The 15,340-nt window shown below is 37.1% G+C and overlaps 1 protein-coding gene across 1 annotated transcript in view; it reads left to right on the top strand.

Moving 5' to 3' along the window:
- Positions 1-15,340, top strand: part of Samhd1 (SAM and HD domain containing deoxynucleoside triphosphate triphosphohydrolase 1) — a 49,227-nt gene that overhangs the window by 20,670 nt on the left and 13,217 nt on the right. The window contains 6 exon segments of the mRNA XM_027945281.3: positions 4,927-5,082; positions 7,067-7,167; positions 7,288-7,396; positions 9,577-9,668; positions 11,108-11,223; positions 14,315-14,454. Of these exon segments, the coding sequence (XP_027801082.3) occupies positions 4,927-5,082; positions 7,067-7,167; positions 7,288-7,396; positions 9,577-9,668; positions 11,108-11,223; positions 14,315-14,454 (714 nt within the window).

Below are 15,340 nucleotides of genomic sequence, written 5' to 3'. Positions count from 1 at the left end.
TCCAGAGTTTGGTTGTTTTTTCCAGCACGGTGGGTCAGCCATTACTAAGTCCTTTTCTTTGTATTTGCCTTCCCCATTTAAGACTTATTAGCTTATATAGAATTAATTATGTATGTAATGGTGTCATAGGTGAATGGGGAGCCAAAACTCCTAACCTTGGTTCTTGTGTCCTAATAAGAGAACATTTCAAGGCAGACACAAAAAGTCAAGCAAAATACACTCTCAAGAAAGGAGGGCCTGGTTGTGGCTCAGTGGTAGAGCACTTGCCTGGTATGTGTGAAGGGCACTGTGTTCTATTCTCAGCACCGCATATAAATAAATAAAAATAAAGTCCATTTACAGCTAAAAAATTATTAAAGGAAAAGAAAGGAGAGCCAGTCGTCTCAGAGCAGAGAATGACAAGGAAACTTGATGCTACTTCCAAATTTATTACTGATTTATGTTTGCCAAAGGAGCTGGGTCCACCTTCTGCAGTCTTCATTAATCCCGTGTATGACTCCTCCTCCACCTTGGGTGGGTTTTTTTTTTTTTTTTTTTTTAACCTTAGTTGGTTCTTTCTGGAGTTGTCATGATGACCATCTCATTTAGCAGGTGCTTCATCTATGAGTCAGCCCTATGTTAATGCAAGTGATGTGGTCAGTGTCAGGACAAATTTCATCTTCCTAGGCCTGCCCTACTAAAGAAATTTCTCTTCTGATACACTGAGAAGCCTATGGCCATAAATCCTAAGTGTATATAATGATCCCAGTACTCCCTAACAGGAGTTAGCCCCATGGATCTTTCTCTTGAGGTATTTATTAATTGGTTCCCTTTGTTTCCACCTGTTTATTCTTAGGGTTAGCACACCTGTTGTTTTCCTTTCTCTTTCTCTGCCCCACCTTTGGTACCAGAGTTTTAACCCAGGGGCTTTTAACCACTGAGCCACATTCCCAGCCTTTTTTATTTTTTACTTTGAGACAGATTCTCACTAAGTTGCTGCACTTGGCTTTGAGCTTGTAATTCTCCTGCCTCAGCTTCCTGAGTCACTGGGATTATAAGTGTGTGCCACCACACCTGACATCCTTCGTATCCTGACCCACAAGTTACTCAATTACTCATTAGTCTTAAAGACAATTTAAAGAAACCCCAGGACCCTGCTGTGTTATTGGTTTACATTCTACTGCTCATTATATTAGTTAACAAATAGTAGAAATCTAATTTTTTCCATTTAATATGGATAATTGCTTTATTTATTCCTTTACCATTCTTCTTAGACTTCCAATAAAATATTAAATAGAAGACATAATATTGGACAACTATATATATATGTATGTATATATATATATATATATATATATATATATATATATATATTTTTTTTTTTTTTTTTTTAAAGAGAGAATTTTTTTTAATATTTATTTTTTAGTTTTCGGTGGGAACAACATCTTTATTTTTATGTGGTGCTGAGGTTTGAACCCAGCGCCCTGCGCATGCCAGGCAAGCGTGCTAGTGCTTGAGCCACATCCCCAGCCCCAATTATATATATTTTTAAACATTTTTTTAGTTGTAGATGGATACAATGCCTTTATTTTATTTATTTATTTTTATGTGGTGCTGAGGATCGAACCCAGTACCTAACACGTGCTAGGCAAGTGTTTTACCACTGAGCTACAGCCCAGACCTAGACAACTATTTTTTATTACTGATTTTAGGGGAAATGCTTTTATAATTACTGATTGAATTTTTAAAAAAAAATTTAGTTGTGGATGGACAGCATGCCTTTATTTATTTGTTTATCTTTATGAGGTGCTAAGGATCGAACCCACTGCCTCACACGTGCTAAGCAAGCACTCTCCCACTGAGTGACAACCCCAGCCTCCTGATTGAATTTTTTTTTAATATTCTGTTTTAGTTGTAGTTGGACACAATACCTTTATTTTATTTTTATATGGTGTCGAGAATCAAACCCAGTGCCCCGCACATGATAGGCAAGCGCTCTACTGCTGAGCCATAACCCCAGCCACACATTGAATTTTTTTTTAACATTTAATTTTTACATAATTTTACACAGAAAACTTGAAATGTTTTCTGAGATTTGCCAAATGTTAATGTTTTGCTGTATTTTTTAACATGCTATCTTTTGTACACAAATGCTTTTCTGAATCATTTGAAAATAAGTTGTAGACATACTTGTTTTTTTGCTTTGTTTTGTTTTGTTTTTATTTTAAAGAGAGGGCCTCACTGTTCTATTGCCCAAGCTCGTCTGAAATTCTGAGGCTTAAGTGATCCTCTTGCCACAACCTCCCAAGTAGATGGAACTTCAGGCACACACCACCATATCTGGCTAGACATACCTTGTTGTTTTGTGGGTTTTTTTTTTTTTTAATATTTATTTTTTAGGTGTAGATAGACTCAACACAATGCCTTTATTTTTATGTGGTGCTGAGGATCGAACCCGGGTCCCACCCGTTCTAGGCGACCGTTCTACCCCTGAGCCACAATCCCAGCCCAAGCCACAATCCTAGCCCATCGTTTTTGGGGTTTTTTTTTTGTTTGTTTTGTTTTTGGTACTGGGGATTGAACTCAGGGGTACTTAATCACTGAGTCACATCCCCAACCCTTTTTAGTATTTTATTTCAAGACAGGGTCTCACTGAGTTGCTTAGGGCCTTGCTAAATTGCTCAGGCTGGCTTTGAACTTGTGATCCTCCTGAGCTGCTGGAATTACAGGCATATGCCACCAGTCCCAGCTCTTTTGTGTTTTTGCAGTACTGAGGATCCAACCCAGTGCCTGTGCATGCCAAGTAAACTCTGCCTGAGCTACAACCTCCAGCCCTGGACATAACTTTTCACTCCCAAGTACTTCAGTGGGCATTTCTAAAAGCAAGAATATAACCTTGGCACAGTTATCCAAAGTCAGGAAATTAGTATTAATGTAGAAATATCATCTGATTTATAGATTTACCTTCATATTTCACCAATTATGCATATAGATAAAGGGGAAATTTTTTTCTTTGTTCAGAATACAGAATAATTTTGCATTTGGCACACACCTGTAATCCCAGCAACGGAGCACAGGTTCAAACCCAGCCTCAGCAATTTAGCAGGACTGTAAACAACCTAGTGAGACTCTGTCTCTAGATAAAAAATAAAAAGGACTGGGGATGTGACTCAGCAATTAAACACCCCTATCAAGAGGCAGCCAGCGCTTTGCCAGGGTAATTTTTCCTGCTCAGGAGAGGATAAGCCATCTGAGAATATAGTCTGAAATAGTTAGTGAAGAAATAAGGGGCAGAGTCAAATAATAGGTTTTAAAAGCAGAGTGTCTGATAAGTCCAGCCCACACAGGAGCTAGAACTGAACAATTAGAAAATGGCTCTGATGATTTATTTAAGGGGGTACATCAAAGTAAGGGAAAAGGTTTCTGGGGGGAGTCTTGCTTCATCATGTCTTGCAGTCAAGAGGTTGATTGGCATCTTGGCAGGCTACACCCATCTCTGAGAGGCTGTGTAGCCACAGCAGGTCACCCCATCTCTGGTGCTACGTGGAACCTGGCAGAGCTGAATAGGACTCATGTATCTGAGCGATCTTACCAGCAGGATTGCCGCTGGAAGTTACCAAATACCAGATTTTCCCATTCAGTGGGCTTCCATGCCAGTTTGGTCCACACATAGTCCACGAATGGCTCCCGACACACCCCTGGGTTCAATCCCTGCCAAAAAAAAAAAAAAACACCAAAAAACACCAAATAATCTTGCACTTAGTTGCCATTTCTCTTTAATTTCTTTGAATCTTGAACAGTTCAACAGGATTTTTTTTTTTTTTTTTAATGGTACTGGGGATTGAACCCAGGGACGCTTTACCATTAAGCCATATTCCCATTCCTTTTTTTGTATTTTGAGACAAGGTCTTGCCAAGTTCCTTAGGGCTTTGCCAAATTGCTAAGGCTGGCTTTGAACTCTAGATCCTCCTACCTCAGCCTCTGAAGCTGCTGGGATTACCACAGCCATGCACCACCATGCTTTGGCTAATTCTTTAGTATTTATCTTTCATGACTTTGTCATTTTCTTAAGGGCAGGTGAGCTTTTTTGTGGAATGTCAATTTAACTTTCATTTAGTCTGTTTTCATGTAGTCAGGCTATGTATTTCTGGCAGAATGCCAGAGAAGCAATATATTCTTCTTAATGTGTCACTTCAGGAGGCACATAAAATCTATTTTACTAGTGATACTAACTTAACTTGGGTAAAGCAGTGTCCGCCACATTTTTCTACTGTACAGTTACAGGTTTCCCTCCTTTTGTAATTAATATATGTCTTGATTTAATTTTAAGAAGAGTTATGGGTCAGTCCCCGGCACACACACACAAAGTTACGGGCTCATTCAGGTTTTGGTTTTTATCTTGTAAGGTGTGAAATAGGGCAGATGTCTCCAGGGAATCATTTGCTCTTTACATTGATTAAGAATGAGTGAGCAGAGTCATGAGCCAACTGAGGGGGACCCAGATCTTGACTTCAGAGATCTAAGACGCTTAATTTTACCCATGAGGTTGCTCTTATTCTTTTTCACCACTAGATGGAAGTACTAACAGCTTTTTACTTCACCTGTTCCAATACTGATGAAAAACAGAACTGAATTTTATGATCGTCCTTAAAGTAGGATTCTCCTGTAAAACTTGGTAATATTCTTCAACATATCACAAATGATTATGTCTCATAAAATATCTGTAATATATTTATGAAATAATGAACATGGTTTATAAAAATTCTGTAGTTCTATAAAATATTTACAATATTGATAAAACCTGCAAGACTATGGTTGGAAACTGCATTATTGACATGCAGTAGAATCTTAACTTAGAATTACCTGGAATCAAGAATAATTTGTATAATTAGGGCCCCTAATTGGCTAGAGTCTATAACAAGCCATGTTATCCTGATTTTTTTCTAGCATGAACAGGGCTCAGTTCAAATGTTTGAGCATCTAGTAAATTCTAATGGACTCAGACCTATCATGGAACAGTATGGTCTTATCCCTGAGGAAGATATTTGCTTTATCAAGGAACAAATTATAGGACCACTTGAAACACCAGTAAAAGATTCTGTGGTAAGTTTGTATTCAACTTGATTTGAACTGACTGGTACTTTTTATCAAGGCTATTCTTGATTCCTTCAGAGCTACACATTTGCCTATTGTAGAAGAACTAAATGGCAAAATATGTTGCATATTTCTACCCTTTAATACAAAAAATGACATTTGTGTGTTTTCCATCTCTTAACTGAGTTCTCATAAAATATCTGTAATATATTTATGAAATAATGAACATGGTTTATAAAAAAATTGTAGTTCAATAAAATAGTAGATTTGCATGTATTTTGAGGTTAAAAACAAAACCTAAAAAATCTTAATTTTCTCCTTATTTTCCAACTTCTTTTTTATTAGGAAAAATACAAAAGATCAAAGAGGAAACCAAACTGATTTCCCCCTGAACCAGTTCAACTTTTTTCTATGTCTTTATATACTTAAATATTTTTAAATATGGTGACACAGGCACACTTTTATATTTCCAAACAAAGTTACTTAAGGTTTCTATATAAAATATTGCATACAAATTCAATACAATTTAAATTTAAATATATACATATGCATATATATATATAGGCATCCTTATTTTTGGTACCAGGGATTGAACTTAGGGGCACTCGACCACTGAGCCACAAGCCACATCCCCAGCCCTATTTTATATTTTATCAGAGACAAGGTCTCACTTAGTTGTTTAGCACCTTGCTTATGCTGAGGGTGGCTTTGAACTCATGATCCTCCTGCCTCAGCCTCCCAAGCTGCTGGTATTATAGGCATGCACCACCATGCCTGGCTATACATTCATTTTTAATGAATGTATATGCAATATTTTATATAGAAACCTTAAGTAACTTTGTTTGGAAATATAAAAGTGTGCCTGTGTACCATATTTTAAAATATTAAGTATATAAAGACCTAGAAAGTATACAAAGACCTAGAAAAAAGTTGAACTGATTCAGGGGGAAATCAGTTTGGTTTCCTCTTTGATCTTTTGTATTTTTCCTAATAAAAAAGAAGTTGGAAAATAAGGAGATAATTAAGATTTTTTAGGTTTTTTTTTTTTAACCTCAAAGTACATGCAAATCTACTTGAAGGAATTGAACTTTTCAGCAAATATCTTAGCCCCCCCCCAAAAAAAAAATGGAGCTCCAAAAATGCTTTGAACAGACATATCATTTAGTCTAGATTATAACTACTTTGAAAAATACTGCTATTTTTAAAATAATTTTATTTTGTTTATTTATTTTTTATTTACTGCTGGGTATTGAACCCAGTGCCTTGTACATGCTAGGCAAGTGCTCTACCACTGAGCTGCAACCCCAGCCCCAAATAATGCTATTTTAAATAATAAATTTGAGCATTATTATCTAAGGAATATTATTTCTAGCTCATAATTAAATCTTTTTTTTTTTTTTTTTTGGTGAGGGGGGAGGTTCCAGAGGTTGAACCCAGGCTCTCATGCACTCTAGGCAAGCGCTCTACCACTGAGCCACATCCCCAACCTAAATGTTATATTTTTAAAAAGCTTTTAAACAAAGAAAATAAGAAAGTTGCTGGTTTTAGAAAATATAATGATGTTAAAACCCTTTCAATAGTCTTAGCATTTCATTTATATGTAATATATGTGTATATGTAGATAGATATCATATTTATAGATATATATCATGTTCATAGACTATAATATATACATAGTGTGTGTGTGTGTGTGTGTGCGTGTGTGTGTGTGTGTAGTGTTGGGGATTGAACCCAGGTCTTCACATATGATAAGCACACTTTCTACCACTGAACTACATCCCCAGCCTGAAGTTTTAGTATTAATAGGATATATGCCTTAGCATTTCTTTTCCTTTTCTACTTGTATAAGAAACTAGTGGAAGGAAAAAAGAGTAGAACCTTCTAACTTATCTATTATTCTCAATCAATATCTATTTATAATTTGCAAATTAATACAATTGCTTTGTTTTATAAATAGATTTGTTGCCAATCTAAAATTTTTCTTTTCTTCCAGTGGCCATATAAAGGACGTCCTAAAGAGAAAAGCTTTCTTTATGAGATAGTGTCTAATAAAAGAAATGGCATTGATGTGGATAAATGGGATTATTTTGCCAGGTATGCACTGAATACTTTAGAAAAATTGGTTAAAGTCTTTTTGCAGATTTAGCATTAGTATTTATTTAAAGTAGTTTCTTAGTTGAAAAATTTCATCTCTTTGCTTTGGAATCTTTCTAGGGACTGCCATCATCTTGGAATCCCAAATAATTTTGATTACAACCGCTTTATTATGTTTGCTCGTGTCTGTGAAGAAGGTAACGAGAAGTGTATTTGTATTAGAGATAAGGTAAGCTATGACCCGGGAAACAAGAAAAATGTAGTTCCTGGTCTGAAATCTAAAAATAACTACTCAACAATTTGGAATAATTGGTAAACCATCAATCTCTTTACTAAATGTTTAACATTTGCAAATACCCAGAGGCTCTTTTTACTTTTAAAATAATTGTTAGACGGGGCTGGGTTTGTGGCTCAGAGGAAAAGCGCTCGCCTAGCATGTTGAGGCACTGAGTTCGATCCCCAGCACCATATAAAAATTAAATAAAGGTATTGTGTCCACCTACAACTAAAGAATAAATATTTTAAAAAAATAATTGGTAGATAATAATGATAAAGTTAATTTCAGCACTTGATGTACCTGTGTTGGCTTAAAGCACTGTTTCAAGTGCTTTAGATGATCAGCTCAGTCCTTAAGAAGCCTAAGAGAAAGATGTTATTATTATCCCATTTGTTTTAGTCTCTTCTTTCTTTTCTTTATTTATTTTTTGGTACTGAGGATTAAACCAGGGATGCTTAACCACGAGTCACAACCCCAGTCTTTTTCATTTTTTAATTTGAGACAGGGTCACACTATATTGCTTAGGGCCTCGCTAAATTGCAGAGGCTGACTTTGAACTTTTGATCTTCTTGCCTCAGGCTCCCAAGTGGGATTGCAGGTGTGCACCACTGTGCCTGGCTTTAGTCTCTTTTTTGTTGCTATAACAAAATACATGAGGCTAGCTATTTTATAAAGAAAAGAGGTTTATTTAGTTCACAGTTCTGGCGGACTAAGAACATGGCACTGGCATCTTTTCAGTTTCTGTTAAGGATTATGTGCTGCTCCAGGCATGGTAGAAAACCAGGACAGGCAGGTATGTGCTAAAGAGAGTGAGAGGAAGTGCCAGGCTCACTTTGTAATCACCATTCTCCTAACCCACTCTCACAGAAACTACAATAATCATCCTTTCATGAGTGTGGAGCCCCCGTAACCTAGTTACCTCTTAAAGGTCCCACTACCTCATAACACTGTTACTTGGGGCATACTTTTAGCATGAATTTTGGTGGGAACAACCCATATTAAACCATACCATCACTTAACAAGTAGCAAATTGAGGCACTGAGAAGGAATACATTAATAAGTGGTCAAACTGGCATTTCAACCCCATTGGGTCCCTGCTAGATGACAGTCTTGTAACAAAAGAGTGGTATGGTATGACAGAAAGGTTTTAAGAACTTAGCCAGGCACAGTGGCACACATCTGTTATCCCAGTGGCTTGGGAGGCTGAGACAGGAGGATCGTGAGTTCAAAGCCAGCCTCAGCAACAGCAAGGTGCTAAGCAACTCAGTGAGATCCTGTCCCAAAATAAAATACAAAATAGGGCTGGGGATGTGGCTTAGTGGCTGAGTGCCCTGAGTTCAATCCCTGGTACCACCCCCCCCCAAAAAAAAATGAAGAACTTAAGAATATTAATACCTATTTCCTAGAGTTATTAGGATTAAAGCATATACTTAAAATGTCTAGAACAACCTGTGGGCTGGAGGTGTAGCTTAGTGGTAAAGAATGTGCTTAGCATGATGAGGCCCTGGGTTGAATCCCCAGTACCAAACCAAAATAAAAAAACAGAACCTGTCACAGAATTAGAACTCACAATATATTTTTATTTACTAGGAATGAAAGTTTCAGGGCTGGGTCTGTGGCTCAGTGGTAGAGCACTCGCCTGGCACATGTGAGGCACTGTGTTCGATCCTCAGCTTCACATAAAAAATAAAATAAAGGTATTGGATTCACTTTACAACTAAAAGCAAAAATTTTTTAAAAATGAATGAAAATTACATACCAATAAATAGCTTTTGATACTGGGGGTTGAACCCAAGGACATTTTTATCACTGAGCTACATACATCCATCCATTCCCTAGTCCTTTTTATTTTTATTTTGAGACAGGGTCTATTAAGTTGCTGAGGCTGGTTTTTAACTTGCAGTCCTCCTTCCTCAGCCTCCAAATTTGCTGAGACTACAGATGTGCACCACTGCATCTGCTTTTTTACCCCCCCCCCCCTTTTTTTTAACTGGACTTGGGGATTTTGATGAAATAGCTGCACACATGTTCTTGTCTAGCATCATCCTATTTCCCTGTCTTATATACTTACCTACTAACAAGATTAACATAATCTGATTCTACACTAATATTTGTTTTGTGTTTTCCTGCAGGAGGCTGGGAATCTATATGATATGTTCCACACACGGAATCGGTTACACCACAAAGCCTATCAACACAAAGTTAGCAACATCATTGATACAATGTAAGAAATTTAATTGTTACTTCCCTACAAAATTCTCCATGGTGCTTTGCCAGTTGAGATTTCCAGATAAAATCAAGTGAATTTTTAAGTGAGTAAATCTGAAGTGATTTCCTTAAACAAACAAAATCTAGCGTAAACTTAGTTGGAGGAAGAGTAGAAAAATGTGTATGGGGTGTAGATGGAGGAAGGAAAGTAGAGCTGGCCCAGGCTAGACATGAAGAGGCAGTGCTGCATTGGACCTCTGCCCCATTAATTTACACACGAGGTTTAGTCACCAAGGTAATAGGAAGCAGGACATGAACAACTGACATTATTGTGAGATTAATAACAAAAGTTAATTTTAAGAAGTAAGAGTGGGGGCTGGGGATGTGGCTCAGGCAGTAGCATGCTCGCCTGTCATGCGTGCGGCACTGGGTTCGATCCTCAGTACCACATACAAATAAAGGTGTTGTGTCCGCCAAAACTAAAAAATAAATATTAAAAAAAAAGTCTTTCTCTCTTTCTCTTTAAAAAAAAAAAAAAAGAAGAAGTAAGAGTGATGTCTGTCCTTGTGCTGTCAAACATTTATCAAAATTAATAGCATATTGGGCTGGGGTTGGGACTCAGTGGTAGAGCACTTGCCTAGCATATGTGAGGCACTGGGTTCAATTCTCAGCACCACATATAAATAAATAAAAATAAAGGTCCGTTGACAACTAAAAAAAAAATTTTTTTTTTTAATTAATACATATAGTAAAACCAATAGGAATTTCATCTCTTTTTCCCTGATTCACTCAAAACCATAGCAAAGTCTGTACATGACTCGCCCGTGAGTTCTGACCCCAATCAAAAATTGGGGGCTGGGGTATAGTTCAGTTGATAGAGTGCTTGCCTAGCATGTACAAGGCCCTGGTTCTAATCCCCAGCACAAAAAAAATTGAGTGTTTTAACCCATAGAAATTTATCTTTACCTCTGTTTTTTACATATTCTTTATCATGTTAGTGTGATTGATACTTAAATAAAAGTTTGTTTTTTAATCAAGAGAGCCTGAGAGATCTGAGTTCAAAGCCTGGCACTGCTTCTTCCTGGCTTGCTTAAAGGAAAATTACATTATTTCTGTGTCTGTAAAATTGGCGCTGATTATGCCTGTCTTTTTATTAGAAAAGTTAAATAAGATAGTGGTATCCAAAACCCTAATCAAGAACCAGTTGTTGGGGCTGGGATTGTGGCTCAGTGGTAGAGCACTTGCCTAGCACGTGTGAGGCCCTGGGTTTGATCCTCAGCACTACCTAAAAAAAAGAATAAACAAATAAAGTTATTAAACAACAAAAAAGAACCAGGTATCTTTAGAACATTGTACTTCAAGATTTTATTTTTCTAAAGTAGAAAGATAACCTTCAGTGAGGCATAAAGTAAGTATTCAAAGCTTTCTAAGTAATTTTCACACAATCTACTTTAGGATTACAGATGCTCTCCTCAAAGCTGACCCCTACATAGAGATTACAGGTGCTCAAGGAAAAAAATACCACATTTCTACAGCAATTGATGACATGGAAGCCTTCACTAAGCTAACAGGTAAGAACTAGAAGATAACATAGATGGCCCATCTCCTAGATAGTGTAAGCTGTCCCTGGGTTGCAAATGGGTTATTTTCCAAATGTTCAAATATATTTTGCCCTCCTATATGATTATATATTCTTAGATTTGAGTTTTATCTCTGCCTTTTAGTAACAAGGCAACCACAGTAAAGTGATTTAACCTCTCTGAACCTTAGTTTCCTCATGTATAAAAAGAAAGTATACAGCTGGGGATGTAACTCAATGGTAGAGTGCTTGCCTAGCATGCATAAGGCACTGGGTTCAATCTTGAATATGAAGCGGGGATATATATTATCTATCTAGCATATAGTTCTGTAGTGATGCTTTAATGAGGCAGAGTTCCTAATATATACTTGGAAAGTAAGTATTCAAAATTCATTATTATTTAGTTTATAACAAAACTAGACTACTAAAAAACTTTCAACATCATTTTCATTCTAAAACATGGGATGATAGGAATATCTCTCCATACTTTGGCAGAAACAATATCTGCAGCTTAGGGTGAGAGAAAATAGGTGAAGATGTGGCAGCTAGTTTTTTAAGCTTGGAAAGTGTAGATTGGGAAATAAAGATCAATAAAGCAAAAAAGTAGGCCTCACTAAGTTGTCAAGGCTAGCTTTGAAGTTGCGGTCCTCCTGTCTCAATCTAGAGTTCTTGGTTGCAAGTCACAAAATTGACTCTGTTCAACTAAAAATACAACTAGAAAGCCATCAGTAGAATCAGTAGAAAGATGAGAATTTCTGAAAATGGACAAAAACAACAGAAGCCAAGTGGCCTAAGAAGCAGATATGGCTTTTGCCTCTAATCCCAGCCACTAAGGAGGCTAAGGCAGGAGGATCACAAGTTTGAGGCCAACCTTGGCAACTCAGTAAGACCCTGTCTCAAAATTAAAAATAAAAAGGGTTGGGATGTAGCTCAATGGTAGAACATCCCTGGGTTCAATCCCCAGCACCAAAATAGGAAAACAAACAAAACAAAACAAAAGCTGCTGCTTGTCCAGGTGCTTCCCAAGGTCCTACTGTTCCAACATGCATAGATTCTGTTTGCAGCCCACCACCAGAACAAAACTGAACCAGATCTTCTCAAACTGTCTTTGAAGAACCAACTTTTAAAGTTTCTAACCCCTTGTAGATTGATACTTTCTGTAAAATATGGTAAAAATGAATTACTGGGGCTTGGGGTGTAACTTAGTAGAGCACTTGCATAGCACATTAGAGGCCCTGGCTTCAATCCCAGCACCCTAAAAAAAAGAGAGAGAAAGGAAGGGGGAGGGAGGGAGGGAAGAAGAAGAAATTACTAGAAAAATCTGAAGATTACTACTGTTTACTGACTGATAAAATTTAGCATAACCATTCATGGTAACAGAATACTTTATAATACAACTACCTGAACTTTTCTAAATGTCAACATTTTGATAAACAAATCTAGTTCCAGATTAAGAGAATCCATAAAAAGCATGACCCCCTAATATTATCCTTATACTTGATTGATTTCTCTATCCAACAAAAATCCTTAAGTTAAATTACTGAGACAAGTAAACAAATTTAAATGTAGATTATATGTTAGATAATGCTTTTATATCAGTATTGAGTTTCTTGTTCTGAGTGTGTGTGTGTGTGTGTGTGTGTGTATAGTATTGTGGACTGAACCTAGGGATGCATTACCACTGAGCTACATCCTGAGCCCTTTATATTTTTTATTTTAAGACAGGGTCTTGCTAAGTTGCTCAGGACCTCACTCAGTTGTTGAGGCTGGCTTTGAACTTGGCAATCCTCCTGCCTCAACCTTCCAAGCCACTGGTATTATAGGCATGCACCACTGCACTCAGCCTGGCTAAAAACTTTTAATGGGGACTGGGATTGTGGCTCAGTGGTGGATCGCTCTTCTAGAATGTGTGAGGCCCTGGGTTTGATCCTTAGCACCATATAAAAAATAAAATAAAATAAATACAATAAAGATATTGTGTCCAATTACAACTAAAAAATAAATATTTTTTTTAAAATTCTCCATTATATATATAAAAAAAAAAGCAGGGCTGGGGTTATAGCTCAGCAGCAGAGCACTTGCCTCGAATGTGTGAGGCACTGGATTCGATCCTCAGCACCACATAAAAATAAAGGAAATAAAAAAGTAAATATATTGTGTCCATATTTTTTTAAAAAACTTTTAATGAAGGAAATTTTCAAAATTCTGTGTATTCATCACTTAGCCTCAACAGTTATCAACATAACAATTTTACTTTTATCCACCATATCTACCCACTCCCATAAAAATTATGAGACTATTTTGAAGCAGATCCTAGATGTAATTTTATTTGTGTATATATAGGGATAATTATCTTTTGTAAATAAGCCTAACAACAATAAATCAATCTACTTTGTGTACCCATTCCCAAGCTTGACAGGCATCAGTCAACTCTAGTGCCATCTTATTTTATCTCTCTCCTTCCCATGCACTGGATCACCTTGAAGTAAATCCAAGTCTTCAACTGGAACATTTTTTTACAGGTTTTATTGGTACATTATAATTATATGTAACATTAGGATTCAAATCCACACATGTGCACATTATAACTATAATTTGGTCAATTTCATTCCCCAGTTCTTCTCCCCCCAACACTCTCTCTCTACTGGCCTCCCTTCTATTTTTATGGGATTTACACACACACACACACACACACACACACACACACCTTTTTTTTCTCTCTAGTTCCCATCCTATGAGAGAAAACACGAACTGGAACATTTTTCTTTTCTTTTTTTTTTAAGTACATTGCTAGAGTCCTAATGTGCCTACATTTGTGAATTGCTTCTTGAAACCATTTCAGGAGTAGAGCGGTAGACATGTCTTTAAATCTTGCTCTTTCATTTTATTTTATTTATTTTTTAAAGAGAGAATTTTAATATTTATTTTTTAGTTTTCAGCAGACACAACATCTTTGTTTGTATGTGGTGCTGAGGATGGAACCTGGGCCGCACGAATGCCAGGCGAGCGCGCTACCGCTTGAGCCACATCCCCAGCCCTTGCTCTTTCATTTTAATATGACTGCAGTTTCATCACATTTGCAGATAACGTTTTTCTGGAGATTTTATACTCTTCTGATCCCAAATTGGATGCAGCACAAAAGGTTTTAAAAAATATTGAATACCGTAATCTATACAAGTATGTGGGTGAGACCCAGCCAGGAGAAGCAAGGAAGATTGAAAGGGTAAGTTGAATTATCAAGCATCTTCCCGTTGGTGAAAAGTTATTGCACTCTCAGTCCTCCAAGAGGAAACCATTAATCAGTCAAAATACCAGTGCCGCAGGAAGGTGCTGGGTTGTGGCTTAGCGATAGAGCACTCGTCTAGCACATGTGAGGCCCTGGGTTTGATCCTCAGCACCACATAAAAATAAATAAATAAAGGTCTTGTGTCCATCTACAACTGAAAAATAATTTTTTTTTTTTTAGTTGTAGATGGACACAATTTATTTATTTATCTTTATGTGGTGCTGAGGATCAAACTCAAGGTCTCACACATGCAAAGCGAGTATTATACCACTGAGCCACAACCCCAGCCTCAAATAAATATTTTTTAAAAATAAAAAAATACCCGTGCTCGGTACTAAACTCTTTGTATTTATTCTCATTTAGTCTTCACAGCAACACAGTATTCTTAGGCCTTTGTCCTGTATGGGAAACTGAGTCTTGGCTAAGGTTAATAACTGGCTCATGTGCACCAGTCAACAAGGATTCAAAGCCAGGCCTGACTGCAAACCTTCTCTCTCTCATCCAGGAAGACGGGGGTCCTCAGATTTTGAGTAGATCCAAGCACAGAAAAATGAACATAAGGGAATATATCTAAGGACCCTCAAAATAATGTACCTGTATGAGTGTCATTGAGTCTCTGAGGATCTGTTTTAACTATCATTGACCCTTAAAACAGTGCCAGGGCTGGGGGGTATTAACGTCCATCAGTCAAAAATTTTTTTATGATTTTTGTCTCCCTACAAAACTTAATTACTGGTCTGGGGTTGTAGCTCAGTGGTTGAGAGCTTGCCTTGCATGCATGAGGCACTGGGTTCGCTCCTCAGCACTGCATAAATAAATAAAT

This window comes from Marmota flaviventris, chromosome 2 (assembly GCF_047511675.1).
Source record: "Marmota flaviventris isolate mMarFla1 chromosome 2, mMarFla1.hap1, whole genome shotgun sequence".
In the NCBI taxonomy this organism is placed as follows: domain Eukaryota; kingdom Metazoa; phylum Chordata; class Mammalia; order Rodentia; family Sciuridae; genus Marmota; species Marmota flaviventris.
The sequence above is the reverse complement of the archived record's forward strand: the minus strand, read 5'-3'. Positions and strand labels throughout refer to the sequence as shown.